The sequence below is a fragment of the Accipiter gentilis genome, chromosome 8, assembly GCF_929443795.1.
Source record: "Accipiter gentilis chromosome 8, bAccGen1.1, whole genome shotgun sequence".
NCBI classification, from domain to species: domain Eukaryota; kingdom Metazoa; phylum Chordata; class Aves; order Accipitriformes; family Accipitridae; genus Astur; species Astur gentilis.
In genome coordinates this window covers 43,310,739-43,337,852 of record NC_064887.1, presented here as the reverse complement: position 1 = coordinate 43,337,852, position 27,114 = coordinate 43,310,739, and the positions used below count along the sequence as shown (strand labels likewise).

The window sequence follows — 27,114 nt, the reverse complement described above, 5'->3', positions numbered from 1 at the left end:
AGATGTCTGGTCTCTACGTGCCGCCTCCCCGCTGACTGTAACTGCGGCGTTGGGTCAGCGCCGGTTCTGAGGGGAAAACACCCTCCGTGGCAGCTCGGGGGATTGCTCATCTGGTTATGTGAGCTTGATCCTGCTGGGGCAGGATACTCTGCTCAAAGTGTCACTGCAGACCGGCTGAAAACAATGAAACAAGGGTAAACTGCTGTTTGCTTTAACAGTGGTTGGAAAGCTATTTTTAGCTACTTTGAAATGCGATTTGAATGCACGTAGGTATAATAGCTACAGTCAATGTAGTGAACAAACCCTGTTTCTTTTTCCATAACACAAGAAAAGGTAGCTGAGGGGCATATTGTGCTGGGAAGGTCCGTAACAGCTATGTTACCCTGATTATTTACCAGTTCCCTATCTTCTCAAGAAGCGTTGAGCAAGCTATGCCAAGCAATACAATGAGTATATTGTAGCTTGCGGTTCTGATGTAATTCCCACCAAACACTCTTTCCACAATGAAAACTTGAAGTTACTTGAAACCAAGCTCCTTGCCCTTTCCATCCCCTGCACGCAGAGCTGTGTGAAGTTCAATAAACATGCTCTGCTGGGCTTGCTCAGCACAACCGCTCTCTGAAGCCCTGCAAAAGTCCCAGTATCTTCTCGTGAATAGAGACTATAATTGGCACAATGCTCCTAATAAAGGCTAGTCCTCACAGTATTTGCCTTGAATTCTTATTTTAGGGTTTTCTTGTAATCTTCCTTAAATTCCATGTGGCTAACTTGCTTGCTGAACATGTGATCCTATTGTGGGGAGAAGCAAAATAAGTTTGAGATAATAAAAACTAAAAGCATTCTGCTCACAGATTGCAAGCAGAGGGGTGGCTTTGAATTTGTCTGAATGCTTGTGTGGCACAGGAAAATACTGGCTGTTTAGGAGTCGCAGGAAAGAGACTTATTCCTGTGATAAGATAACTTTAAACAACGGAATTTTATCTGGGAATTATGGTGACTTGAGAGTATAGATACGTCAGGGACTTGTTTCTTTTAATAGCCATGCATGACAGGGAAGTTCTCTGCTTCTTTCTCCACCAAAACACAGCACCTCTGCCAGCTGACTCAGACCTGTGCCCTCATCTCCGTTTTCTTTCCTTTTCCTTTACAAAAGAGCTTGGCATCTCCTTTTAGCATTTCCAATGTAGCCTGGTTTTTGGGTCTCCTAGGTAGAAAGTGGAGGCTTGATCTTAAACTGTGCTGAAAAGCTTGGGATTGGGCAGCAATAAAGGTAGTGTGTAAAAGAGGAAACTGTGTGGACACAAATACTAGTGACCAAAGGGTCTCCACTGTAAAACAGGGTGGGCTTTTTGCAGCAGTGTTTTTGGGGTGGCTGGCAGTTGTTCTCCCTTGCACTGTCTGTTCAAGTTGTGGTATGCAGGTCTGGGTACGTCTGCCTGTTCCTCTGCTTACGCCTGAAGATGAGAGCATCACATCTGCTTGGTATTTAAGCTGGTACTGTGTTTCAGGTTTGGGGGAAGATGAATGTGGCTGCTTTAGTCAGAGGGTTCTCCCTCTTTGGGCATTTGCTTATCTGTAGAAAACTCAAAAGTCATTTCATAACCTTTCCACCCACTCAGCACCTAAGGAGTTGCACAGCAGAGGGAACTGCCGGGCTGGCTGCAGGCTGCTCGCTCAGCTGTGTGATGGCTGATGCCATAAAATCTGCTGATCTCACGATGAAGTAACTTTTGCACATGAGGCCGATAAATTCATGTGATCTCATGGTGCAGCTGGAAGAGCCTTTGTACGCTCAGTAAAGAAGGGAATGAAATGCTGTGCCATGTTAAAACTTCCCCTGCCTGCTTTAAATGTCTTGAGTGCTGATGCTTGCAGCGTTTCCCAGCTCAGATCTTGGGAGCTATGGGAAATTCTCAGGAAGCTTTGCAATATTCAGCCTAAACTTCCCTTTCTTTTATCTCCTTCTATAACTTAATACTCCTGTGCCATGATACAGCCCAGCTTCCTGCTTAGTCTTTATACCCTGCCGTTGAATGTGGAGCTGCTATCAAGCCCTCCCAGACAAGGACAAACTCCACAGTAGTCTAGCCAGGATATACGTATTTAGTTCTCAATCTGCCCACTGAAATCAGTAAGACGGTACCTCTTCTCAGCCCATAATTGAAGAGACAAGCCTGAGTTGGAATTGTGTCCATAGGCCGGGGCAATCTCTGGACTCAAGGACCTGAAAACTTACCCTAACTGTCTCCAGAATGATTGCCTATGAGAATAACAACTTACTAGCAAAGCTGTGAAGAAGGACTCATTGCTTTTAGTGGGATGATTGGGGTTTGGTATGCTGGTATTGTGGGTTTGCTGCTGGAAGGCTAGAGCAAAGCTGTGTGCTTTCCTTGCAGGAGCTGCAAGGACAGATCAATGTATTTTTAGCTTTGCTGTTACTAAGACATACTAACACAGAGTCTTTTTTAAAGCATCAGTGTTACTCCTTGTAATAACTCATAAAACATCAGTGTTACTCCTTTCCTTTTTGAAAAAAAAGTATGGGTGCCTAGCTGGGGGTTTTTGTCTGTGACACCACCTGCACTTGAGCATTGCTTGAGCAAAGCACAAATATTCCAGGACTTGACAGCAGGCAATTTTCAACAAGCCAGACTACAAAAACAGCCTTCATTTCAGTGCTCTGTGTGAAGTACTCATTCTTCCATCCCTTTTCTTTAGGTAAGATCACAGAATTGGTTAGCTTGCATTTCATGAAGATGTTTGAAGGGCATTTATTTACTTAAAAGATCATAAACGTCCTTGAGTTTAAAAATCTTCACAGAAGTGATTAACATTTTGCTGAGACAGTTGTGGAGCAGCAGATTTTAAGTGGTGCTTGAAGTACAGGAATTTACAACCTGATTTTGAAGAGCAGGGAGGAAGTTCTCCGTTCTATGCGTCTGAAGAGAAGGCATTCATGCTGGGGAGGAGATCCAGGGTGTTGGGGGGCTCCTGAATTCTTGCAATGGTTTCTGCAAGCAGAGGAGTGGTGTTTATACAGCTTAGTCATCTCGGGCACGGAGAAGTAGGAGTGGAAGCTGCAGGTGACTGGAAAGGAGCAGATTCAAAGTGAGAGCCTGTAAGGCTGGGCCAGGGCTGAGAGGTTTTGGGGTGCAGCGCTGGGTCCTGCCAGAGCGAGCTGCAGTTTTCCCTCTGTAGAAGCGGTGGTGGCTTCTGCAGCAGCACTGGAGCTGCTCGTGCAAAGATCACACCTGCACAGGCAACTGAAACCAGCGTTGGAGCTTGTTCTGTTTTTCTGCCCATCCTTCCTTCCTTCCTGAATAACTGCTGCTACTGCTGGCTGAGAGCTCCGGGTTTTACAGCCGCTCTGAAGCATGCGGGGAATGAGTAGCTACCATGAAATTTTGTGGCCTAATTCTCGTAGCAGTGCTCCTGCGAAAGCTGTGAGCACTTGCTGCTTGCGTGCAGGGACCTGGTTTTCCCCTCTGTACTTGATCTGTGACTGCACTGACCAGAAATGCAGGAAGGATGAGGACAGGGCAGACTTTGCAGTGCAAGTTCTGATTTATTTACTACCCTCAACTCATAACAGCCCTTAAGCACCTTGACTAAAGCCTAGCTTTGGTTCCTAGTTTAAATTACATGGTGGAGCGTTTATTATGTGTCTAGCCATCTGTATTGTACCGTGGACTAAGACACGAGCCCAGTGGTGGCTCCAGACCTTCAGGAGGGGGGATACAGATCCCTCCAGGGAACCTGCTGCTCGCCTTCAGGCAGGCAGGTTGGCTGGCTGCATGGTTGCTGTTGCAGCCGGTTCCGCTGTGCACAACGAATGCATCTGCAGCTCCTACACTCACAAGCCAAGGAAAAAGTGCATCTGGCTTTGCCTTTCAAACCCAGTGCCTTGCTGGTTGTGTTACAGCCTCTGGGTGATGGCTCCAGGTAACAACTGATGTAAATACCTTTGCACTCTGCTGCTTTTTTTCTTTTTGTTTTTTTTTTTTTTTTTTTTTTAAATGCATGGTCTAAAAATAAGGTTGGAATGTGCGGCAGTGACTCAGGGTACACGATCTGCAGCACTGGGGTGGTGATGGTGTGTAATTGCCGTGGCAGCCCTGCCAGAGGTCTCCACCCAGCTGGCACCAAAGCTGCTGCAGATAAATTGGAGAAGGGGGAGTTTCAAGCCAGACCTAATACGACAGCATGAGCTAACTGGGGGGGGGGGGGGGGCTTCAGGCTACCCTGGAAACAAGGTCTCTTGAATGTTCTGCAGCTGGCAGATGTGTCCTGCAGGATTTCACACTCTCTCAGCCAGGTAATCATTGCCTTTAATGGGAAGGAAATGGAGCTACACGTCTCTAGGGATGCTCTCTCCTTCCAAAATCCTTGGCCAGTTTGCAACTAGAGCAGTTCAAGAGACAAAATACTTCAGCAATTAATGGATCTTCTGGTAAAGACAGCTGTATCTGAAACACCAGGTCTGTCACTGCCAGGCAGGAGCTGCCGATGGCTGCAGGAGGGACATGAAATATCTTAAAATACGTGGCCTAGTTACAACCTGTTGTAAGGAGGCTGTAATTTATCTGGGGAGGGACAGCGTGAGGGGACGTTTTGCAAATCTAAAGAAGCTTATGGGCACTTCGGTAACTTGTTTACTGCTAAAGTGAAATGCTTTGGCGTCCCTGCCGCTCTCCCGTGCTGTGCTCATCATGCTGGTCAAGCTGTAGGTGATGCAGAACAAGGTGTGGAAAATAAGCTGGATTGTTTCAACACTGAAATGCGGATAAACCCTCGCCTTGAGCAAGAGGCAGAGCGAAGCCCAGTGCTTCCCACCACTGCCTCTTTAAGGAGCGTTTCTCCATCCTGGGGTGGCTCATCGGCCGAGCTCCTCACTGTGCTCTCCCCAAGTATTGTCCCATGCTATAGAAATCTGGAGGTCTTAAGGGAGGAAGAAAAAAAAAAAAAAAAAAAAAAGAAAAAATTGCTGCACTCAGGAAAAAATTCAATAGCTCATTCAGCTGTTAAGCTACTGATGCAGGAAGTGTAAAAGAAAAATGGAGCCTGCTTTGTTCTGCCCAGACAAGGAGTAAATGCCATTGCCCTAACAGCCTTTTTCTGTTCCAAAAAAGCATGAGGTCATCTTTAAAAGCAGTAACCACTGAGCGGGTTTACACTGGGTTACCAGTCTCAGGCTCCCCCTTCGTCCCCCCCTCCCTTTCCTGGCACCAGCCCGGCTTGGGGCTCGGCGCGGGATCGCTCCGGCGAGGTGTGTGTTGTTCCGCTCCTGTGCCAGGGCTGCCGGCGGGCGCCTGGTCCCGGTCCAAAGCCTCGGCAGAGGGGCTGCGGGCTTTTACCTGGGAGGGAGCTGTCGGATCATGTGGGCCCTCGGTTGCTCGGTCTCCGAGCATGGCGGGCTGTGTGCTGGCGGAGCTCGCCTCTCCAGCCAGGGTCCGATGCCCTCGGGCTGCCAGACAAGGTTGCTGATCCAGCGTTGCCCGTGATCGTATGGGAGATGGTTTTATGCACTTCTGTGGCTCCAAAGTTGGTGCCGTCTCAGTGGTGCGGGACATACCGCCTTCCAGCAAATGCGTGCACGCTGTGCTGCGGCGCTGCTCTTTACAAGCACAGTTTGGTTAAGGCCGAGCTCTAGGAGCGCGTCCTCCTACCCCAACCATCTCCCCACATCCCTTCATCAGCACAGTGTACCCTGGTACCTCATCCCACCGTCTCCATGATGGGATGGTGGCTGGAAGATGATGCTCCAGCCAGCCTGGCTGCGGGGCATGAGCCGCGCAGACTGCTGCAGGCGTGCTCTCCCGGTGCTTTCCATCGGGCAGCTCGAGCCCAGGGACATCCACAAGCACCAGTCTCATAGGGTTTTTTATCGGGGGGGGGGAACAAGACAAAGCATAACTCCGGCAGTTACTCAGATGTTCGCTTGTTTATTTAGCCTGCTAGGAGTGGCTGCTTCCAGCTATGAGAAGTATGGGAAGAATTCAGAAACTAGAGGGATCAGTGCATATTTCTTTCCTAGCGTAATGCTTCCTGCCGTTCAGCTGGAGAGGCTGCGGGTGGGAGCGTGCAGGTGGCACCGATTGCATAAAAGAGAAAGGGTTTTGTGCCGAGTCAATGATTAAAGAGTTTTGGGTGTCAGTCTTGCAGCACAGCGCCATACATCTCGCAAGGTGCAGATCAGAGGCGTGCTAAGGCAAGCCTGGTTTCTCGGAACGCTGTGATGCCGAGGGTGGCAGTTTCATCCTCGTGACCTGGATCCTGTTGTAACGTTTCGGTGCGGCGCCGAGGGCAGGGTGAGATGAAGGATCCCTTCATGCATCTCGTGGGATGGAGCAAGGTGCGGGGTGCTGAGACCCGTCCGGCAGCGACCTTACTGCATGCCACAGGACGCTGTGATCCTTCACCTCCGAGCGGAGCCGGGAAATGCCACCGGGGCAGGATTGGGAAATGGATGAAAGGGCTGAGCGGGCAAAGCCCTGCTCGGAGCCAGACCAAGATGCTCGACGGAGGAGGCGTCTGCTTCAACACGGAGCTTGTGCTGAGTCACAGCTTGTCAGAGCCAGCGCTACTGTCACTGCTGTTGCTGCATGCTCTTGACTCGGGAGCTGCGCTGGTTTGGGGTTTTTTTCCCCACTAAAGTAGCCCAAATCATTACCTTTGCAGTCTACCTGGTACACAAAGAATTAGCTTATAAAAAAGAAAACCTCTGTGAGAGGCGGAGGTGCCTACTCCGTAGTCATAAGTCAGTCCTATTTTGACGTCAGAGGGCTGTGCAGAACAGATAGTCGGTACTGAAAGTGCAAAATGGTCCCGTGTAAATACCCTTTTCATGCTTACCTCAATGGAAACGTTGGAGTACCAATAGTAATATGCTGCCTGATGCACCCTGCTTTGTAAACACTGAAAAACCCTTTTTTGCTGAGGGTGTATGAGCAATGTGAACACAAAGCAATCTGCTTTTGTAACGCTTATTGTGATCCTTTAAATTCTTTTGTTTAATGATTAAACCTGATCTAGAAGAGGGCATTTGTGGTTGTTCTTGAGTCAAAGACTGAGCTGATGCAGGACACAGTTAGGAGCATCCTGACCCGCTTTCAGGATGCAAACCAGTTTAAAACAGCAAATCCTTATTGTTCCAGAATTTGTCCTAACTTAACTGTTGGGACTCTGTCCTCCAGTGCTCTTCCTAAAATAGGCAGAAGCACTCACGGGATGTTTGCATTGCAGCCAAATCATAACTCGGGACTTGTTTGCTTCATTCTTGAGTCTCCTCGGTCCCTCGCCTGCACCCCTGGCTCCCTGTTTACTTGTTGCAAGGTTTCATAACCCTCCCTCACTGCTGCTTTTGTTGCCATTGACCTTGAAACACCACTGGATAATATATCACTGCCCATGTTCTTGTGTTCTGATAATTTTTATTAATTTTCAACTTACTGCAGCAGTATTTTTCATATGCCATCCTATAACCACATAGGTGTGAAATCTCGCTGCAGCCCGAGCCCTGTTAATACCTCCGCAGTCTGGGATCTGCAGCCGCCTGCCAGATCGCTCCACTGCTGGAGGAACAGGGACAGCAGCCCAAAGAGTTGCAAGACTGTCTGATGACTTCAGCCCTCCTGGAATTGCTTACATGACAGAGTGAAAAATGCACACTGAGTTAACGTTGCGTTAATGCAATAAGAGTCGTTTCCAAAAACTGGGTTGTCCTCTCTGTGCAGCGCTGCCCTTCCCAGGAATGCTGCTGGGGAAAAGTGGAAGATGGATTAGCTGGGAGGGCAGAAGGTGCTCTGGCAAAGATGCGGGAAGATTTATTTCCTGCTGAATGATGTCCATTCGTGACTCAGCGAAATGCGAGTGGCCATGTTGTTCTGCAGAGTCACGAGTAGATACCAGGAAAGGAAAAGTCTGCCCTGGCCAGGCGCCAGCTGCTCTCCACGGGCAGGGGCAGGAGGAGGTCGGTCGTGGCCAAACACCGAAGGCTTTGCCCGCCTTGCAGGAAGGAAGCCTGGCTGTATGGTTTATTTCTCCGCGGTCGGATGACAGAGCGGAGGCAGGAGGATGTGCACAAGAGCTGGGTGTCCTGACTGTCCTGCGCTTCCTCCCCAGGCCCAGCTGCAGACGTCGCCTCCCCATCCTTTTCAAAATGCTGATTTCTTTCAGACATAAAGATTGGAAAAGGGACGACGTAGCTGCATCCTGCATGTCATCCTGATTTGCATCACATACTTTACTCTGCTTTACTCTGCGTACTTCTGCGTGGCTTTTTTCCAAATACCTTTACCTCACGAGTTATTTACACGCCCCTATAAGTCTGCTGAATGACATCTTTAAAGTTTGTTTTGGCTTCTAAAAAATCCCGAGGACGCCCTTTGTGTGCCACGCAGCAACCCACTGCAGCTTTTGTATTGATGGTCTCCAGTTGCTAATGACGCGCTTAGTTAATTATTTGCCAAGGTAACAGAAGCCAGTTTTAAACTCCCGCCGGGCAGAGCAGTCCTGGAGCGTGGCCGGGTTACCTGACCCATACCGGCAGCCCAGACTCAACAGCGATGCAGGTCCCGCTGTGGCTCTGCGGAGCCTGGGACCATGCGGCTGCAGTGCCGGTGCTGATCCAACCTGTGCCAACAGCCGCCCCAACCTGGCTCGGCAGGTCTGGACCAGGAGCCACTGAGGAGCCTTAGGGATGCACAGGATGAGCAGCTGCTCTTGGCTACAGCTGGAGGAAGATTTTGCATCCAGCAAATCTCCCTTTGACCTTTCCGAGAGCTCGGCTGCTGAAAGTTGTACTTGGAAATTTAAAGCGCTGTTAAGAGGAACTGTGTCATCAGCGTGGTGTGCAGGGAGCCACTTCCCAGTTTGTCCGAGGGAGCCCTGCGCCGTCGCCGCTGGGTGATGGCGGCTGAGGAGGAAGTAGAAGCTGCAGATTTTGTTGCTATAAAGCTGCTAACACTGTGCTCGGTGGCGATTGATGCTGCTTTTTACGCTTGGGAGAGGCAAAGTGCATTGCTGCCGTAGGCAAAGCAGGGTCTCGCTGGATGGCAGATGATGGTGGTGAGCTGGAGAGCGGTTGTCAGCACAGGGGCAGAGGAAGGCAGGTGACTGCCAGCTTTGATGCTGTAATGACCCAAGTAAAGCATCATTTCTGATTTACAAGTGTTGCTTTTGCTTTACAAAGACTCCGTGAAACCGGGCTACAGGGAGAGTGGGGAGTAAAACTTCTCCTCCTTGCCAGGGACTTTTAAGACACTAGTTTGATGATTCCTGCCACGCAGCAGGACTCTCTCCATGCTGTATTTAGTAAAACGCATCCTTCCTTCAGCCAGGCTGGTGTCCCCCGTGCAGCACGAACTGCGGGGATGGGGACATGGGCTGTGCATGTCTCAGTGCTGCCGGAGAAGCAGAAGTTCCCTTAAGTAATTTGCCCTCAACTGATTCATCAGCCTTGTTCCATAAACAGGAAGCTGGGAAAGTACAAGCAGGTGATCTTGTGCTGCTGCAAACATAAATTATATCTGATTGCTTATATTTTTTTTCCTCCAGCTGCCTGCTAACTCTTTATCCAGGTGAACAATTGTTTCGTCAATGAGTGAACTATTTGCAGTAGGGAGGTCTTTCAAGTTCACGGTACAGATTTAGAAAGAGCTTGACTTTGAGACAGAGCTTTTCCCCAATCCTAATGCTGCCTGCACTATTTTGGAGCGCTTCAAATCAGAGCAAGAGAGGAGGATCCTTCCCCTGGGGCCAGCCTGCTTCCTTCTCCCAGTTTCCACAGTACCAGACTTTATTTCAAGAGCGTGGCTTCCCATGGCGCCCTGACTAACGTCTTCCAGGACTGGAGAGGTGGAGATTTCTGAATAACCCTGCTAATTCGGGGAATAGTCCCATGGTGGAGTTGGTAACACTGGTTGAAGCACCGTTTGTTTTCTCCCACAGCATTTGGTGTTGCAAACGAAGCTGAGTGCTGTTCAGGGATTGGAAAGTGCAGCGCACGTTGCATGCTGCTGCCAAGCAAAATAATCCCTGAGAGTGCCATTGTGGTCTGGAATAAACTCCCTTAATGTCTAAACATAGGCAAGACAGCTCAAGTCTGCTAGGATTTTAGATGCGGCAGACACTCCCCCCTCTCTTCCCCCCAGTAAAGGCAGCAGTTCAGCATCTGCTTTGAAGCTGCCGATCCTGGGGAGAAGACTGAAGGAGTCTCTAATTAAAGCTAGCACAGAAGGGCTGCAGTGGGTGGCTGGCTGGGGCGCTGGGAGCGCCGCTGGTACCTGACCCCATGTTTGCTTTGGCTCTTTCCTTCTCCCAGCATCATCTAATGGTTTGTCAGGCAGCGGGAGGTGGGAGGTGGTACTCGCTGCGGCCCTCTCCCCCTATTCCCCACCGTTATGGAATGGTCAGGGACTGACTCACTGCTGGGCAGGGCAAGGAAGTGACTTTTCCCTGACACCTCTGCAGCAGCCCCACGGAGATGATCATAAAGAAATGACCCGAGAACAGTGTCTGGCCAAGGCAGTCCGGCTGGGACGGTGTGGCCGGAGCTGCCCTCTGGCATGCCGCAGCCCTGGCTACTGCCACACTGGTCCAGCCCGAGTGACAGTGATGGATTATTTTGGTCTCGTAGACAAACTTCTTCAGTTGCTGCTTTTAAATTTCGAGGAAGGTTGTTTAACTGCTTGTGTTCTCCCTGCCGGGGCCCAGCTGTGGTGTGGCAGTTGCAGGGACATGGCACCACGTGCAGGTTGCACCCGGCTGAGTGACAGGTACATTAAAGCCCCACAATCAGCACAGCCAGGGATGGGTGCAGAGTTTGGCAGCTGGACGGGGTCTGCGAGACCCTCGGAGACCGGACACTTGATGCACAGAAAGGGGTTATGCTTCGGCAAAGCTCCAGTCCTACTCTGCTCTGGCTCTGGCTTGCCCTGCGGTGCTCTCCTCGTTTCCATGTTCAGCCAGGCACTTACTTTGCACCATTTTTGTGGAATGTTTGTTTAGACACAAGCTATTGGTGCCTCTTGTGCTTTCATATTTGCCCGTGTCTCTGTCTGTGCCTCACTGTCTGTCCCCTGCTTCCATCCAGTGCTTTGGCATCTGAGAAACCTCTGCCCCTTCCCTGAGCCCTGGCTTTCCACCTAGCCTGGGACCATCTGTTGCTCTTATTTAATTTCTTACTCTACTCTTTTGAGGGACATAATTTGAAAAATGATGGATAAATAGAATAGATCTGAGTTTGTACAGTATCAAGCGTTTCTAGTTGCTGCTCGGAGCCTCCTTGTGCAGAGGAAATCCTGACACAGGAGTCGGGGCAGGACAAAGGCAGCAGTGCAATGAGCAGATGAAAAGTGAGGTGAACATCCAGGAGCTGTGTGTGGTCACGGTCGAGCAGCGTCCCCGTCCACCTTCCCCCTGCCTGTCTTGCTGCAAGTGGTGCATGGCAGGTTACACGGGCTGGAAAATTGCTGTTTGCTTTTCCAGTCAATGAGTTGAATGCATTTGGCAAGACTTTCTACAGAAAAAGTTTCATTTTTCCCCTCTCGTCGGCAAGTTTCTGTTTGGTTTTTTTTAATCAAAAAAAAGCCTGAAAAGAGGGGACCAGGAGTGCTGTTTAAAGGAAAGGAGAACTTGAAGCAAAATCAGGAAGCGTTAAGTTGGTGTCATCAGTTTAGAGCTCGTGGAAGCCCTTTGCACGTGGCTGTTGGTGAGGACACAGTGCGCAATCCTTTCCAAGATGCTGCATAATGCCAACCCTCCCTCTCCCCCCTCCTTGTTTTGCAGTATTCTCACGTGCTGGGGCCTGGAGCCGATGGCAGACAATGTCAACAACTAACAACATAGCGCAGGCCCGGAAGCTGGTGGAGCAGCTCCGCATCGAAGCCGGCATCGAGAGGATCAAGGTGAGCACAGGAGCTGGAGCAGCGTGATACATGCCGCTCTGGGGTGGGCAGGGATGGAGTGGGAAAGGTCCCTGGGCAAGTCTTTGGGTTTTCCCCAAGCATGTGCATGTTGCTGCAATGTCTCCGGCTCAGATACTGCAGCATTTCTAGACGGGACCCCTTCCTACGGGCACTGCTCCTACCAGGAGGTAAGGTCACAGCCTGGGCAGCTTCTCCCAGGTGTTAGAGGTGCCCATGCAATCCAAGGGCAGACCAGCCACTGGAGTAAATTCCTGGGGCTCAGCTGGGCACCTGCAACCTGTGAAGGCACTGAAGCTGCAGGGGCTGGCCACAGCAAAGCTCTGCTGGGCATGCTCATGTGCATTCCAGTCGTTTCCCCATTTTTTTGCAGGATGGCTTCACTGTCCATGTGCAGTTTCTCCCTGAAAGTCACTGCCTGCACAGTTATTTCTCAGCTGCTGCTATTCCCAGTTCTTGCAAATGAACAAGGATGGTGGCATGCCTTCACTCTGGTTTGAGGCATGTTTATGGTAGAACTAGGGAAAGTTAATTTTGTGCTGCAGTTGTCCAGGATAGCAAACTGGAGTCTATTCTCAGCTGCGTGCTGGCTCACCAGCAAAGGAGCCCCAGAAATAAAGCTCCCTTTGGTGCTGGGGGGTTGGAGCAGGTAACGTGCTTGCAGCCACAGCGTCCCCTGAGAGTCAGAGACTGGGTCCTCCAGGAGCTTTCTCTCTATTCTGGGGACCGGCTTGGTGATTGCAGTACCCAGTCTCGTTCGGCCACGTGAGCTCTGGAGAGCAGCCTTTGCTGGAGACAAATATTAGCATGTGGGCAGCAAGTCCCAGCTCTGTGAGCAAGACACCCCGAGGCATTCTCTGAATTTACACCTCTTAAGCCACAGAGGAACCGTGCTTGTCACCTGGCTCTGCAGCCCGGCTGCCCGCATCTGGACTTTGCCAGCCTTGGTCGGCAGGGTGGCTCGGGCAGGCTGTGGTCGGGCTGCTCCGCTGCCCGTCCCTCTGAAAAACTCCCTGGGGGGTCAGAAGGAGGAGAGAGATGAGATCTGTTCATGGAAAGTCACTTGTCAGTAAGTCGTGCAAAGAAAACCCCCGTGCATGGTGATGAGAGGCACAGTGAAACTGAAATACTGTAAAATGCATAGGTATCTATCCACCTGATAGTTTTTATTCTAGTTTCCTGGTCAAAGAATGTTTTTTTTAACTTTCAGTCCCTGATACTTCTGCAGGAGCAGGTCCTCCGTCATCTCCGGTTTTGATGTACAGGAGCTGCTGCTGCTGCTTTGAATATCTGGGGTGTTTTTTAAAGCCATGAGGTTTTGTAGCTGTTTTTAGGGCCACCACTTTCCAGACTCCAGTGATGCACCCATCAGCGAGGCCATTTTAGGGAAGACAAAATAAATTACAGGTCTTCCCCCAGCACAGACGTTGCTGACTCTCCTAAGAATTACTGTGTCTCAGCTCCAGGATCCCAAACAGTGTACGCCGAATAGGAAGGAGGGTGTGTGTATGCTTACCGACCTTTGTAGCTGTGACTATCTTAAATGCTCTGCTGGGAAAGAACAACAGTGGTGGGACCACAACACGCTGCTATTTAGGCAGGGTGGAGAAGATGTGCTGTCTGGGCAAGCTTTCAATAGAGTTGTGATCCGCAAACCCAGCTCTCGAGCGAGCGTGCCAAGCCAGCCAGGTCCTAAGTACAGTGTCAAAAGAGTGCTCGTCCCTTCAGCTCCTGCTCGCCAAACCTCGCAGCTGAGGTCGGTGAGACTCACGTTTGCCTGCAGATAAACAAGCTAATACACTTCTGAGATGAGGGGAATGGCTGCCCCACGAGCTGTTAACAGCAGCGAGAACAGCAGTGTGAGGAATGCTCTCCAATTCCTCCCCACGAGGTCTGACGGAGCACCCGACGCTGCAGTTGAAGCAGAGCCCTGCTACCGCGCTGCCATTTTCCTCCTCCCCAGCCCGAGCATCCCATACATCTGCTAGAGAAGGGCCAGGCCTTTTCTAGCGACTGCGTCTGTCTCATCCTTCCCTTCACTGACATGGCTGAAGCTTTAAGAGGTGTGCAGAGGTTTCCAGGCCACTTGCTCTCATAACAGGTTCAGCCGTGCTGCCGGCGAGCTAATCTCTTTCCCCTTGCTTCTTTACTCTGAGATTAGGAGTAATTACTGTCTTATGGGAGTAATAGGTTTAAGGCAGAGCCTTGACCTTGTCTCTCTGCAGAGAAGTTTTGCTGTTGGATCCCAATGTATGTGATAAAAGTGCAGGCCAGCAGCAGTTGGTGTTCATTCGAAGTGTTCATTACTGGTTAAGACTTTAATACTTACTATTGCAATAATACCTAGAGACTCCCACAAAAGCACTTTGATGCAGTCTCAGGAGCTGCCTTTCCAGCAGACACCAAAAAAAGGAGAAGGATGCCCACCCTGTGGTGTGGAAGCACCGATGAAGCGGTTTGCCCAAAGCTGCAGAGAACCGGGGTTTTGTTTCTCCTCCTCGCTGTACACTCTCGGTTGCTGCTGAAAGGTTTCATAATGATGGGCACACAACTGCACGTTCCTGCTGGGCAGGTTGCATTGCTCTGCAGGCAGCAGCTGCCGAGGTGCTGGCTGTGTGCCGCAGCATCCTCTGCAAGGCTGCAGAGCATGGTGACCCCCGGTAGTGCCGCGATGTGAGCAGCAGACCCCCTAAATCATAGCTCTGCTCGGCTGAGAGGGGTGAATCGCCGCGGTGCCAAGCGGCCACGGAGATCCCAGGAAGGGAACCGCTGCTGTAAGGCTCTGCAGCTACAACAGGTCACATCTGGGCCTTCCAGATGTGGTCTCGTTGTGTCTATGTTTTGTGTTTGCCTTGTGTTCAACCAGCTATTAAGTTAATTAAAAAAAAAAAGGGCTGCTGTTGGTCTCCAGAGCTGCTGGCACCTCCCTGCCTGGACTCTCCCCATGCCTCCCGTCCTCCTTGCTGCCAGACGGTGCAGCCGCATTGCTCGCCCACCACCATGGTCCCCTCTCTGCCAGGCTGCTCTGGGCTCTCAGTTCCCAGAAGGTGTCTTTGAACTAAAATTAGCAGAGCCTTAAGTAATAATTTCTAATGGTTTCAAAACCTCCGTTTTTAACATCAGAGGATGGCCACGCTCACGCAGGCTTTTTTTCCTTTCTTTTTTATCCCAAAGCCCTTAAAAATGAGGACAATAATATCTTCTTAAAAATCTCTTACTCTCGGCTGGCAGTATTTTTCCCATACTCATCCCTTTATTTATGTCAGACCTTACATGTCCATTTCCCCTTTTCATTTGTCACCATCTCCATTAAGCTTCTGTTACGAAAAGCTGAACCACAGTTTGGTCTCTTCCTTCCCACAGAACTCGGGGTAGTCTAGTCCTGCCTCCCCCTCCTCCAAGCACCCATCAGGCATGCTTGGGAAGCAGTGGTGCTGCGTGGGCTGAGTTCTGCACCTTCACCCAAATATTCTGACTAACCTTCTGCTTTCTTGCAACATTTAGGTCTCGAAAGCATCTTCTGAGCTAATGAATTACTGTGAGCAACATGCCAGGAACGACCCGCTGCTGGTTGGAGTGCCCGCTTCGGAGAATCCTTTTAAGGACAAAAAGCCTTGTATCATCCTATAGCTTTCCTTGCTCCAGCACGTGTGATCTCTCAGGCAGGGCACCGTTCTCCATCAACTGAAACCAAGCTACAAACTTACAACTGCGCCGAGGGGTAAACACTAAATCTTGGATTTAAATAGAACTTCAATCTCAAAAACAAACAAAAAAAAAAAAATTGCAAGTGGTTTAGGGAAAGGTGTCTGCTCCCGGGCAGGTGCCGCACTGAGAGGGGTCAAAATTTAAAAACAGAAAAAAAATTTAGGGTTGAGGGGTGGGGGGAGTATTTTTAATAGCGACATTTGAAATTGGTACCGGGGTGGTGGAGGCAGTGGGGGTTTTTATTGCATTTACCAATGGGATGCAAGACCTGAGTATCGGGACCTCGCTGGTAGAAGCTTTGAACAAAGCTCTAAGTGGGTCTGATCCAATAAGTTTCCAATTAGCGCATCGTTGCAAGAATTTGCTCTGTTTCTTGAGAGGGAACAAGGGAGAAGAGTCCAGGTGGGGAGCTATTTTGTAGAAAACTAGTACAAAAAAAACCCAACAAACCCACCAACCAAAACACGGCTCGAAAAATTGCTGTTGCAAATGGATGAACCGAGGCTGGGGGGAGGAGGATGGAGGCCGGGGGGGTCCCTCCCTGCGCCGCACGGCTCCGCTCGGACGAGGGGATGGCACTGTGGGGAAACGCTCTCCGGCATCAGATCCATCGGCCAAGAGGGTTTCCGTGAGCAGCATTAGGAAGCCCGAGGCATGGGAGAGGCCGGGCTCGACCCCTCTGATCACTTCTGGGGTTTCTCTGTGTTGTTACCACTGTTTTTCCCAAACGGGACTGTACCAGGGGCGGGGGGAGGGAAGGGGCTTTCTGTTGTGTGGTATCACATGAGAAATCTTTAAAATTGGCCTTTTTGGAGAGTCTCAGTCCAAAACACTAAAATTGGCAGATTTACCAGCATTTCCTATCTCCCTTTTTCTCACTGGGAGCGGCAAGTGGAATTTGTTCCACTAAACCCGGTTAATTCAGGGAGATGAGGGTAAGGCTGTAAAAGAAATAGTTTGGTTCCCATCCTTTGGAAATCTTGAAATGCAATTTAAACGGGGAGCGCTTTGTTCACCAACGTTAAACGCACGCGCTGCAGAGCCGGGGATAACCCAGAGCAGCCTATGAGGAAGAGGAGACAAGTAGGCGAGCCTTCCTCCCGCTGCCCACCGCAGAGCCCTGCTGAGCGATGGCAGCGACAGAACCCGGCGGCTCCGTGCCAGGACAGGTAGATACTGGGGAGAAAGATCAGAGCTCAGGGAGGTCCCACCACATCTCCCCTCATTGCTGGAGCTGCCGACGCCGGCGTGTTGGGCACCGTGCAGCCGTCTGAGCCGTGGCGTCGCTCACCAGCTTCCAGCTCTGTCAGGGAGATGACGGGTCCCGTGCGTTGGGTTTTAAGTGACCGAGCCCCGTCTGCATCCGCAGGGCAGAGCCCAGGGCTCGGCAGCTCCTCAGAGGATGGCGAATGCTCCCTGTGGTAGGCAGAGGCACGGTTTGGTTTCCTAACCAGCACGCCAGTCCCCATTCCCAGTTATCCTGAACATAGGCACCCCATGCTGGTGTCTGAATACAGGCGGTGCCGAGTTTTGGTTTTGGGAAGAGAAGGGAAAAAAAAAAACCCACACCTGATGTGAAATCCTGGGAATTTTCCCATTCCCCTGATGCTTTGGATTTGGTTTGAAATGCCACGACCTCCTGCTGGGATGGAAAACGCACGTGGCCGATCCCTTCCTGGGACAGGGAACGCTTCCCATGGCCGCGGTCACCGGCAGTGCCCGGGAGAGGGTGGCTGGGGAAGACCCTCGAGTTTGACTTTTGGGGAAACCGCTGAACCGCACTCATGCTTTCTGTCGTGGTTCAGCTGGAGGGAGGAAACGTTGCAGCCCATACTGGATGCTGCGTGTGCTTAGACTGGTTGGAGTCGCTGGTCCGGGCAGGGCACTGGGAGGCTTTGCTGAATGCTTTTCGGAGCCTGATGGTGTTCCCAGGGCTGTCGCTGGCTCCCTAGGCCCAGGGAGCTGCGCAGGGCGATGCCAGAGGCCGGCTCGAAGGCAGGGAGAGGAGCAGAGCCTGCGGCTGCATGGCCGGTACCCGGGGAAGGCGGGTTGGCATCTTCCAGAAGGAAGGGCAGCTTTGGAGGGTCTTCCTCCCGCAATGCAGGGGTGGGCTGTGGGCTGTCGGGCTGAGCACAGCTGGCCCCTCTCCAGCATCAACCGGCCACACAGCCGGCTCGGCAGTGCTGGCGGAGGCTGTGGTTAGCAGAGCTGCTCCATTTACACTTCTCGGTTGTACATATCTCGCCATCAGTTTTTTTAAGTACGCGATCACTTGCCCTTTTAAACGAAGTTGGAAAAAACCCCACATTTTTAACACTAACGCAAACCACAGCACCTCCTGTGTATGTCTTGCAGCTGCTTTCCTGGGGTCCTTTGCTGATGCGAGTGTTTTAAACCTCCCGTCTCCCCCCACCGCTGTGTCGTGGGCTCTTGTCCTGGCACCAGCCTTGTGCCAGGTTTTCTGGAGACCCCCGGGATTTCATCCCGTCCTGATATGAGCACTGGGGGAAGTAGAGCAGAGGGAAATGGATTTATTTCCCTCTGTGGCCGAGCGCGTCCCCAGCCCTGCTCACGCCCCAGCCTAGCACCGTGCTGAGCATCCTCGGTCAGCCGAGGGCGGCAGCCCCGGCACAGCAACAGGCAATGCCTTTTTGTTGGGTTGTTTTTTTTTTTTAAATCTTTCATCCAACATAACTTCAAGCTCTCGAACGCCGCATCTGTAGCGGGAAGCGAGCACAGTCCTGAGGTGTGCCTGGGTTTTGCCACAGCAGGGCTTTCTCTTCTCCATGAGGGAATTTCCTCTGTCCTTAATCTAGTACAGTTCCAGCCTTATTTTTCTACTCCAGATTGCTGATTCTTCCTCTATGTTAGAGACCAGTGCATGGTGCTATAGCCAGTGACCCAGGCAAGTGCCCGAGCTGCAGGTCAGCCAGAAAAACCTGCGCTCCATGCGGCAGCGAGCGAGCAGCCGAGGTTACCGCAGGAGCCGCGCACCGCTCCTCCGCTCGAGACCCGGGCAGGGGCTGTCGTCCCCCCCACCCATCATCGGCTCATGCTGCCCGAAGGGGGCACCCCGATACCCCTACCCGGGTGGGTGCCAGCCCTGCCTGCGTCCTGCCCTCCCCAGCCCCCCCAGCATCACGATGGGGCGGCTCAGACCCGCAGCGCCGGGCGGCTCGCCGTGGGATGCTCTGCCGGCGAAGCCAGCCAGGCTCGCCACGGTCCAGAAAATTGGGGTCGGTCTGCCTCTCCCCCCGTCTTTCTGCCCGCCGTGGGCCACGCTCATCCCCGCTGTCTTGCCCGAATCGTGCCGCGGTGCCGGCGGTGGGATGGCCGGCGAGGAGCGAGGCGGCAGGTTTAGGTTTAGGTTCGATGTGCGGCTGGAGCCGGGAAAAGGGGTCAGAGAGCGTCTGCTTGGGGTCCCCTGGGAGCCTGGGGACAGGGCTGGGAGGTCCCGGCACAGGGATGCCGGTGACAGCAGGGTCCTGCCAGGAGCCGAGCGGGGCGGGCAGGGGGCTGCCGGTGGGTGCTGGTGTCTCTCAGTGGGTGACTCGTTAGGTGGAAAAATCCTCGACCTTTTTTTTTTTTTAAAAAAGAAAATTTTTTCCTCGTCTGAGTAAATCGGTGATCATACTGTAGATGTTTTTGTATAGCATAAATATAAGTGCAAATTACAGTAGTCGCTTGTACTTTGTTAGTGCATTTGCCAAAAAAAAAAAAAAAAAAAAGAAAAAAGGAAAAAAAACCACTTTTCAGGACTTTTTAAGTGCTCCAGATCGTGAAGGGGGAGCGGGGAGCCAGGGCCTCCCTTGCGCCGCTGGTGGGGCGTGGGGCAGGCGGTGCCAGCAGCCCCGGCTCCACAAAAGCCTTTTTTTGGACGTAAACACATGCCCAAATCTGTCTGGCGTTTCTTTTTAGCATGTGGTGAAGCCGTTGCCAAAAATAGAAAGGAGAGAGACTGCAGAAGAAAAGGGAGAGGAAACTTTGCTTCTATTTAATTTTTTGGTCCGTTTTCCTTGTCCTCCCCTCCCTGTCTCGGGGACCGTCCTGGCGGCGCAGCCAGAGCCGGGAGACGCCCGGGCACCCGCACGGCACCCGCCGACGCGGCTGCGAGGCTGGCGGGGTCCGGTGGCTCGGTGCCGGAGCCTCCCGAGCCCAGAGCCGAGTAGATCGCCCTTCCTCCGAGTACTTAAAAAGTCAACTTTATTTAACAAAGTAAAAAATAATGCATTTACTTCATTGAACAGAAGCCACGCGTCTGATACTTTGCGCTCTTAATTTTTTCTCCTTGGTCTATTATTATTATTATTATTATTATTATTATTATTTGCCAAACTCTGGTCTTGTTGCCAAACGCAAATCAAGGTTTGTAAAGACTGTACTTAGGAAGTAATCGGTGTCTGTAACGTAGGCTCCTCATAACGTCTGCATTTTTGGATCTCTTGATTTTTATTTCTGGTGTGCCATAGACCAATTTCTTGCACAGTGTTTAATATTTTGTGGAATTGTTGTTAAGAAGTGAATTGATAACACAATAAAAAGGCTCACTTTTCATTTTGCCAGATGCCCTGCCCAGCCTGTCCTGCATCTGCTGCGGGGGGACACCCGGTTCCCCAGCACGGTGGGTGCTTGGGTGGTCTCGGTGCTGCCAGCCTGAGGGCACGGCGGCCCCCTCGGCCACTCGTCCTTCCAGGAACAGCGGGGCTGCCTGAGGGGAAGTCGTTAGAGCTGGGTAATGACTGACCCTTCCTGCTGCTTTCGCCGGAGTTGGGTTCCACCAAGACCTCCTCGTCCCCATCCTTGCGGCATTTCGGCCACCTTCGCCCTCCTGCCTAAGGATGCTTGGGGGGGTGCCGTCACCCTCGGGGGCTGCGCAGGTTCCCATCGCTCTCCCTTTGCAACCCCCCCGGGGGATCACAGCCTGCAGAAACAGCCAGGCTGGTGCAGCCCCTCGGGGATCCCCTTCTCCCACCCTCGGGGGCTGCTCACACCACCCCGATGCTCCCCATCGCTGCCAACTCCTGGCAGGTGGAGGTCCGTCATCTCCTGCTTCCTGGGAAGCACCGGCGCCCTCCCGTCCCATGGAGCCACAGCAAAGCGAAACCGAGAGCGGCGTTTCTTCCCTTTTTGGAGAAAAGGAAGGGATATCCGCCTGCCCTGGCAGCGGCCCCGTCTCCCCGCTCGGCTTCCCAGCAGCTCCCACCCAAAGCGGCACCGGGGTCCGGTGCCGGAGCTGGCTGGCGGCAGCGTGTGCCATGGGGGCTGCTTTCCTGGAAGGCAGCGGCCTCCACGCCAGCAGCTTTGGGGAGAGGCTTGGAGCAGCTCCTGCCCGCTCGGCCCGGCAGGAATGCGTGCTGCTGCGTACGGGCAGTCTGGAGCCACGCTTCCTCCGCGTGCCTGGAATAGCTGGGATTTTTCAGCGTCTGACCCAAACCGTCGAGCTGGGAAGGGCGGCAGCGGGACGGGCAGCAGGACGGGCCGCGGGACGAGCAGCGGGCAGCCCTGGCTACAAACCGCCTGCCTGGCTTTGCCGGCCGCTGCCGCCAAAGGTCCGAGCCGTGGTCCTCGGGTTGAGCCTCGTCACCCCGCGCAGGGGATGCTCGACTGCCCGGCTGGGTCTCGGGGGACTGGGGGTCGGATCTTGGGGGTGTGCAGGGTGGCGGTGGGAGACGAAGGCACGACTGCACCCGACAGAGCCCGGTGAGCAGCAGGAGGGAGCGGAGGGGACACGGTTTCCCCACGAGTCCCTGGCCAACAGCATCTTGGGGAGATGTGGCCTTGCTGGAGACACCGGCACCGTCTCCGGTGGGGTCAGTGCCAGCCCCGTCCCCCTGCTGCAGCCGGAGGTCCAGTGTCGGTGTCCCATGGCCAGGTGGGGACAAGCAGAGCTGCACCGGCGGAGGGGTCCCCGCACCCATCATTTCACAGATGCTCAAACTCCCCCAAATTCACTGAAAATGCAAGGACGTGTCTGGGAGGCCGGGAGCTGCTCCGCTCCTGCCTTCCTGGAAACCTGCTTCAAAGCAAACCCGCCCGGCGCTGGAGCCTGGCACCACATGAAAGTCCACCGGACCCTCCTGCCGGCATGGAGCCGCGGGCTCCGGCACGGGCCAGGGATGGCTGGCTGGTGGCACAGAGCAGGGAACGCGGCTAAAAATAACCCGCCCTCCTTCACAGGGCTATTTTTAGCTTCTCTGCAGCTATAATTATCTGCCCTTGGCGTCGGGGCTGGGGAAGCTGCTGGCACCGGAGGCCGGGGCTGCGGGGACGTGACCGAGGTGGCCCCGTGGATGGACACGGATCCCACCGGACCCACCAGGTCTTGGCACCAGTGTGTGCCTGCAGCAGCGCCCGGGTGACACCGGTGTGCACCGGGATGGGGATATCACCGCAGCCGGGACCCCCCTCCCCGCCCCGGCACCGCGTGGCCCCGGGTACATCCCACCATCCCCGGGGACTCAAGCGAGGGAGAGCCCCGCTCTGACCACAGGGATGCGGGGGCTCGGGGCCACCCACAACCCACCGTGGGGAATCCCTCCGTGTCCCCCAGCCTCCACCTCCCGCCCCCACCACGGTTGGGGCTCCCGAGCCGTTCCTCTCCCCCGTGTGACGCAAGGGACACCGGGACACCCACGACGCACCGGGACCACAACCGTGACGCCACGGGGCGGCTTCCTGCTCCGGCATCCGCCTCCCCCCCTCCATGCGCCATGACACGAGCCCTCACGGTGGAAGGGGAGCGGGGTGCGGCGTGGGGACCCCACAGCCCATCGGCCACCAAGGACCACCCCGGCTCCGTGCCTCAGTTTCCCCACCTGCGGCACAGCCCCCTCTCTAGAGGCTGCTTGTTCGCAGCCGGAGCTCGGAACGAGGCGAGGTGCCAGAGGGGTTCCTGCGGGATTGGGGTGGGCGATGTCACACACGCACGCCCCCCCCCAAACCTCTGGCAGAGGGATGGGCAGCCCCATGCCCGGGGGCTCCCCGATGTCTCTCCCTGGGTGGATGCAGGGGCGGACGGGGACAGAGCCCGGGGACGAAGCCAGCCCCGCTGCCTGCCGCCAGCAGCCACCCAGACCAGACTCATAAATCACCGGCTGTGGCCTCCCCACACGCCGGGCTCAGCCAGAGCAGGATCCGGCCCGGCCCTGTCTGGCTGCAGCCACCCCAGAGCCAGGAAGGTGTGCCCCCCCCCCCAATCTGAAACAGCCCCCCCATCCCTGAGCCCCCCCTGCATACACATGGGCACACATAAGCCCCCTTCTCCATGCATGGGGCATGCAAGGTCCCAGTGACCGGGGGGGGACGCGGATGCGACCCCCGGGGGCCCATTGGGCCCCCGGGGGTCGCATCCGCGTCCCCCCCCCGGTCACTGGGACCCCCTGCACCCACAAATGCGCACACAAACACTTCCCCTCCTCTTCCAGGAACTGCTCTGACCAGCGTTCCCAGGCCAGAGGGGGGGCCACACACAGATCAGCCCCCCTCCCTTGGCATCAACCCCAGCCCCGCTGGGATCAGGGGTCGGACATTTCCCGTGGAAAATGGTGGCACATGCCGGGATGGAAAAGTACCGGCCGGTCTCAGCCACGTCCCCGAGCCGGCACGGTGCTCACACGCGTGTGGGTGCCGTGTGCCTGCAGGCGTGTGTGCACACGCGTGTGGTTTTGTGCTTGCACGTGGTCTCTGCCAGGTTTTGGGGGGGGAGCATCTGGCTCGGGGTGTGTGCCCAGCACTCATCCTGCACACCCGGCCCCACTGCAAGCCCCCAAGATCTAATTATCGCCCAGGGTCTAATTATCGCCCGGTGTTAATGCTCCCGGCGTCGGGCTGGCCCTGGCCGGTTCCCCACGCTGCCGGCACACTGGAACCTTGTGCCAGGAAAAGGTGTGCAGCCGCCGGCCCCGCCGCCGCGGCGATGCCAGAGGGATGCGGTGGGGATGCCGGTGGCCACGGTGGTGGGGGTGCTGGGAGTCACGGCGGTGGTGGGCCACAGCTCTCGCCAGCCAAACCAAACCAGCCCAGGACCCCCATTCCCAGCCCCAGGACCCTCGCTGCCAGTCCCAGGACCCCTCTCCCCGGCATCCCTCGCTCCGGTGCTGCGGTGCTGGCAGGGTGCCGGGGCGGGGGTCCAGCCGTACGTGGCCCTGTGGGTGCTGAATCAGGCCCTCCCCAGACCTCGCAGCCGCCCTCGGTGTCTGGGCCGGCTCTGGCCGGGTGGAAAGTGCGGCTCAGCGTCCAGCCGGGATCCCCACCGCCCCCACGCTCGGCCGGGACCGCGGTGAGTCAGGCCGGCCTGGGGACGCCGCGGCTCGTGGGGGGACCCGGGGGGGCCGGGGAGCCCTGGCCGGGAGCTGCAAGGGGGGGGGAGCTGTGGCTACACAGGGAGGGGGTCCCATTGCCCCCCACTAGCTGTGGGGTCCCATTGGCACCCTGTTGCTGGGGGGAGGTGTCCATGGGGGGGGTCTCTGGGGTCCATGCGGGGGGGTCTGGGGCAGCACTGGGGGATCTGGGGAGGGGTCTGGGGGTTCCTGGGCAGGGTGGGGGGTCCTCTCCTGCCTATGACCCGCTGCAGGATCAGGCCCCTGGGGTGCACCACGCTGCTGTCTGGGGGGGGGCCCAGGGGGATTCCGTGTTGGGGGGGGGGCAGGGACAATGTGGGGGGTGGGTGACATGTGTGTGCATGTGTCTGCGTGTGCGTGATCCGGCACACGTGTGGGCGGTTCCATGTGTGCTCCGGGGTGGGCTGCGGTTGGAGCTGCGCTGTGGGTGTCCTGCCTGGCTGGGGTGCTGGGGGGGGTGCAGTGCGCCGTGGGGCTGGCTCTGCGCTGCTTGGGGCTGCAGGGAGGGTCTGGGGGGGGCTGTCACCCATCCCACCCCCCCCCCCCAACGCCCTGGGGCCGTGACTCAGCCCGGCCTGACGCACTCATCACACGGGTGGCTGCGCGGCGCGGGCACGGTGTGTCCTCCCCGGTGACACCGGGGGCAGGAATGGCGGCGCTGATGCGGGCCGGGGTCACCGGGGCCTCGTGACCCTCTGCCTCACCAGTGAAATGAGTTTCGGGGAGGCTCAGCCTGCCCTCCGGCCCTTTCCCTCCTAGTTTTCTCTGGGTGCTCCTGGGGACTAACACCCATGGGTGCCCCCGGGGACTAACACCCATGGGTGCCCCCAGGCTGGCACATGCCGCGCCGTGCCCCTTGCCAGCAGCCTGGAAGCACAGGGTGAGCTGCAGCCCCTGTCCCTCGCTGCTGCTCCTGGGCTTACCCAGAGCACCCCACACTGTTCCCCACCAGGGATGGACAAAGGGGTCCCTGTGCCCCTCCCCCCCCCCCCCCCCCAGACCACCCCCCTCTGGAGCCAGACTCGGGGCCCAGGCTCTCGCTTTCCCAAACTGCGCTCTGGGAGGGGTGACACGGCCCTTCTGCAGGTGGGGAAACTGAGGCACAGGAGGATCGCCCTGCCAGGATCGCGGTCAGGTGAGGAAGGCTCAGGACCGTGACTCACCCCACAGCTTCCCAGGGTGCCGCTGTCCCTCTGTATTCCCCCACCATTTCCCTCCCCTGGCTTTGGTGGGTGCAGCCCGGGGGAGCTGATGGCTGCAGGCAAATTTCACCCTCTCCCCACTGGGCTGGCTTGTTCCCCCACCCCGGGGACCAGGGCCTCATCCTGCCCCCACTGAACCAGCCCCATCACCCCCCCTGCTCAGCGCCGGCCTCCAAGCTGAGACCTGCCAGCTCATTGCGGGTGCGGCTGGGCAGACCCGGTGGGGCAGACTGGGTGGTCCTTTACTGTGTGTGTCCCCCCCCCAGCCCGGCTGCAGGGTGAGGGCCATGGTTTGGGGCACCCAGCTCAACCCCATGCATGGCGGGGTGGGCGTATTGCCCCCACTGAGGGCCTGCCTAGTCCTGTGGGACCCCCCCCACTACATTGGGAGGGGGCACCCGCTCCCACAGCCCCGGGGATGGCTCCAGCCTGCGACACTGTGGGTGGGAGAAGGGCTGGGATGGGTCCCCAGCTGCCTCGGTGACCTCGGCTGTCACACTCCCACCGCAGTCCCTCTGTGCCTCAGTTTCCCCCTGCAGTCAAAGCCCAAAGGGAGGGCGCAGGGCACGTTCCCCAAGACGTGAGGCACCCTGGGACAGCCAGCACGTCCCCAGCCAGATGGGACAGTCACTGTGTCCCCAAGCAGGCTGGACACCGTGTCCCAGCCGGACAGGATCACCTTCCCGGCTGAGTCCCGGCTCCCTCCCAGCAGCCCCGTGCCGGCCACGGGGCTGGCACAGATCCCGGCCCTCGGCAGGTCCCCGCGTCCCGGTGGAACGGGGTGTCCCCGGCCACGTGGCTCAGCCAGGGCAGAATCGGGACCGTCACCCCGGGGCTGACACCGGTGCACAGAGCGTGGTGCCCGGAGATGTCACGTGTGCGTGCGTGCGTGTACATGCGTGTGCGTGCGTGTGAACCGGGGTGGGTGCAGCGGGGGCGAGCGCGGGTGAGCTCAGGTCAGGGCCTGCTCCGACGCGCCGATGCCGGGACGCTGGGAGCGGGGCTGGCAGCTCCTGTGCCGCACCAGGCCCTGGCACGCACACGCGTGTGCACATGCATGCACACACATATACACGCATGTGCACACCTCTGTGCACAGGCAGGTGGCTCCTGCCCCCCAGTTGGGGACCTGGCGAGCACCCGGGGCGGGGGGGGTCGCCACTGCCTGCAGAGGGGGGACCCTGCACCCCACCATACTGGGACGGTGGCACGGGGAGGGTGGCTGCTGCCCCTGCAGTTCGCTGCCTCAGTTTCCCCTTCATCATCCCTCTCTCCCTGTCCCCAAATCCAGGCACCCACTTGGGGCAGGGGGGTTGTATGTGGGAGAACCCAGGAGTCTGGGCACCCATCTCTGGGGGGGGGGGGTGGGTCCTTTAAGAGCACAGGTGCCCACAGTTTGTGGGGTGGGGGGGCAGGTGTGGGGAGGGTTTATCAGTGCAGGTGGGGTAACAGGCATCCCCCCAGGGCTGCAGGAGGAAGAGGCCAGTCAGAGCAGCCCCCCAGGGCCGTGGGTATCTGCAGCGCCGAGCACTGTGAGTCCCAGCTCCCAGGGGGGTTTGGGGGCAGTCCCGGTTCCCACGGCCGGGGGGGGGCTGGAGGGAGCTGCGGTTTGGCAGGGGGTTGGTCCCAAAACCCCGGGTCAGCCCCCAGGCTGTGCCTCAGTTTCCCTCGGACATCAGGGCCATGCATGGGGTCCCCACCGCGGGTGATTTTTTTGTGGAAGGACCCTTTTTTGGAGAAAGGGGGGGGGGCTGTGCATGGGTGGGAAATGCCCCAGCCCTGCCCTGAGGGCCCCCCCCTGCAGAACCCCGGGGGGAGGCTGGGAGCGGGGCGGGTGCCAAGCACAGCCTGGGGGGGCCCCTCCCCGAAACCAGCCCGGGAGCGGCTGATCCCACTCCCCGTGGGAACAGCTCCGGCAGAGCAGAGGAAGGCAGACACCCG

At 55.8% G+C, this 27,114-nt stretch overlaps 1 protein-coding gene across 6 annotated transcripts in view; it reads left to right on the top strand.

The window, feature by feature from the left end:
* GNG7 (G protein subunit gamma 7) overlaps positions 1 to 20,190 on the top strand; it is a 79,491-nt gene extending 59,301 nt beyond the window's left edge. For all 6 annotated transcript variants that reach the window (XM_049807855.1, XM_049807859.1, XM_049807856.1 and 3 more), the window contains 2 exons: positions 11,788 to 11,906; positions 15,429 to 20,190. In XM_049807855.1, the coding sequence (XP_049663812.1) occupies positions 11,826 to 11,906; positions 15,429 to 15,554 (207 nt within the window). In that variant the 5' untranslated portion in view covers positions 11,788 to 11,825 and the 3' untranslated portion in view covers positions 15,555 to 20,190. The remainder of the gene's footprint in view (positions 1 to 11,787; positions 11,907 to 15,428) is intronic.
* The last annotated feature ends 6,924 nt before the right edge of the window (positions 20,191 to 27,114 follow it).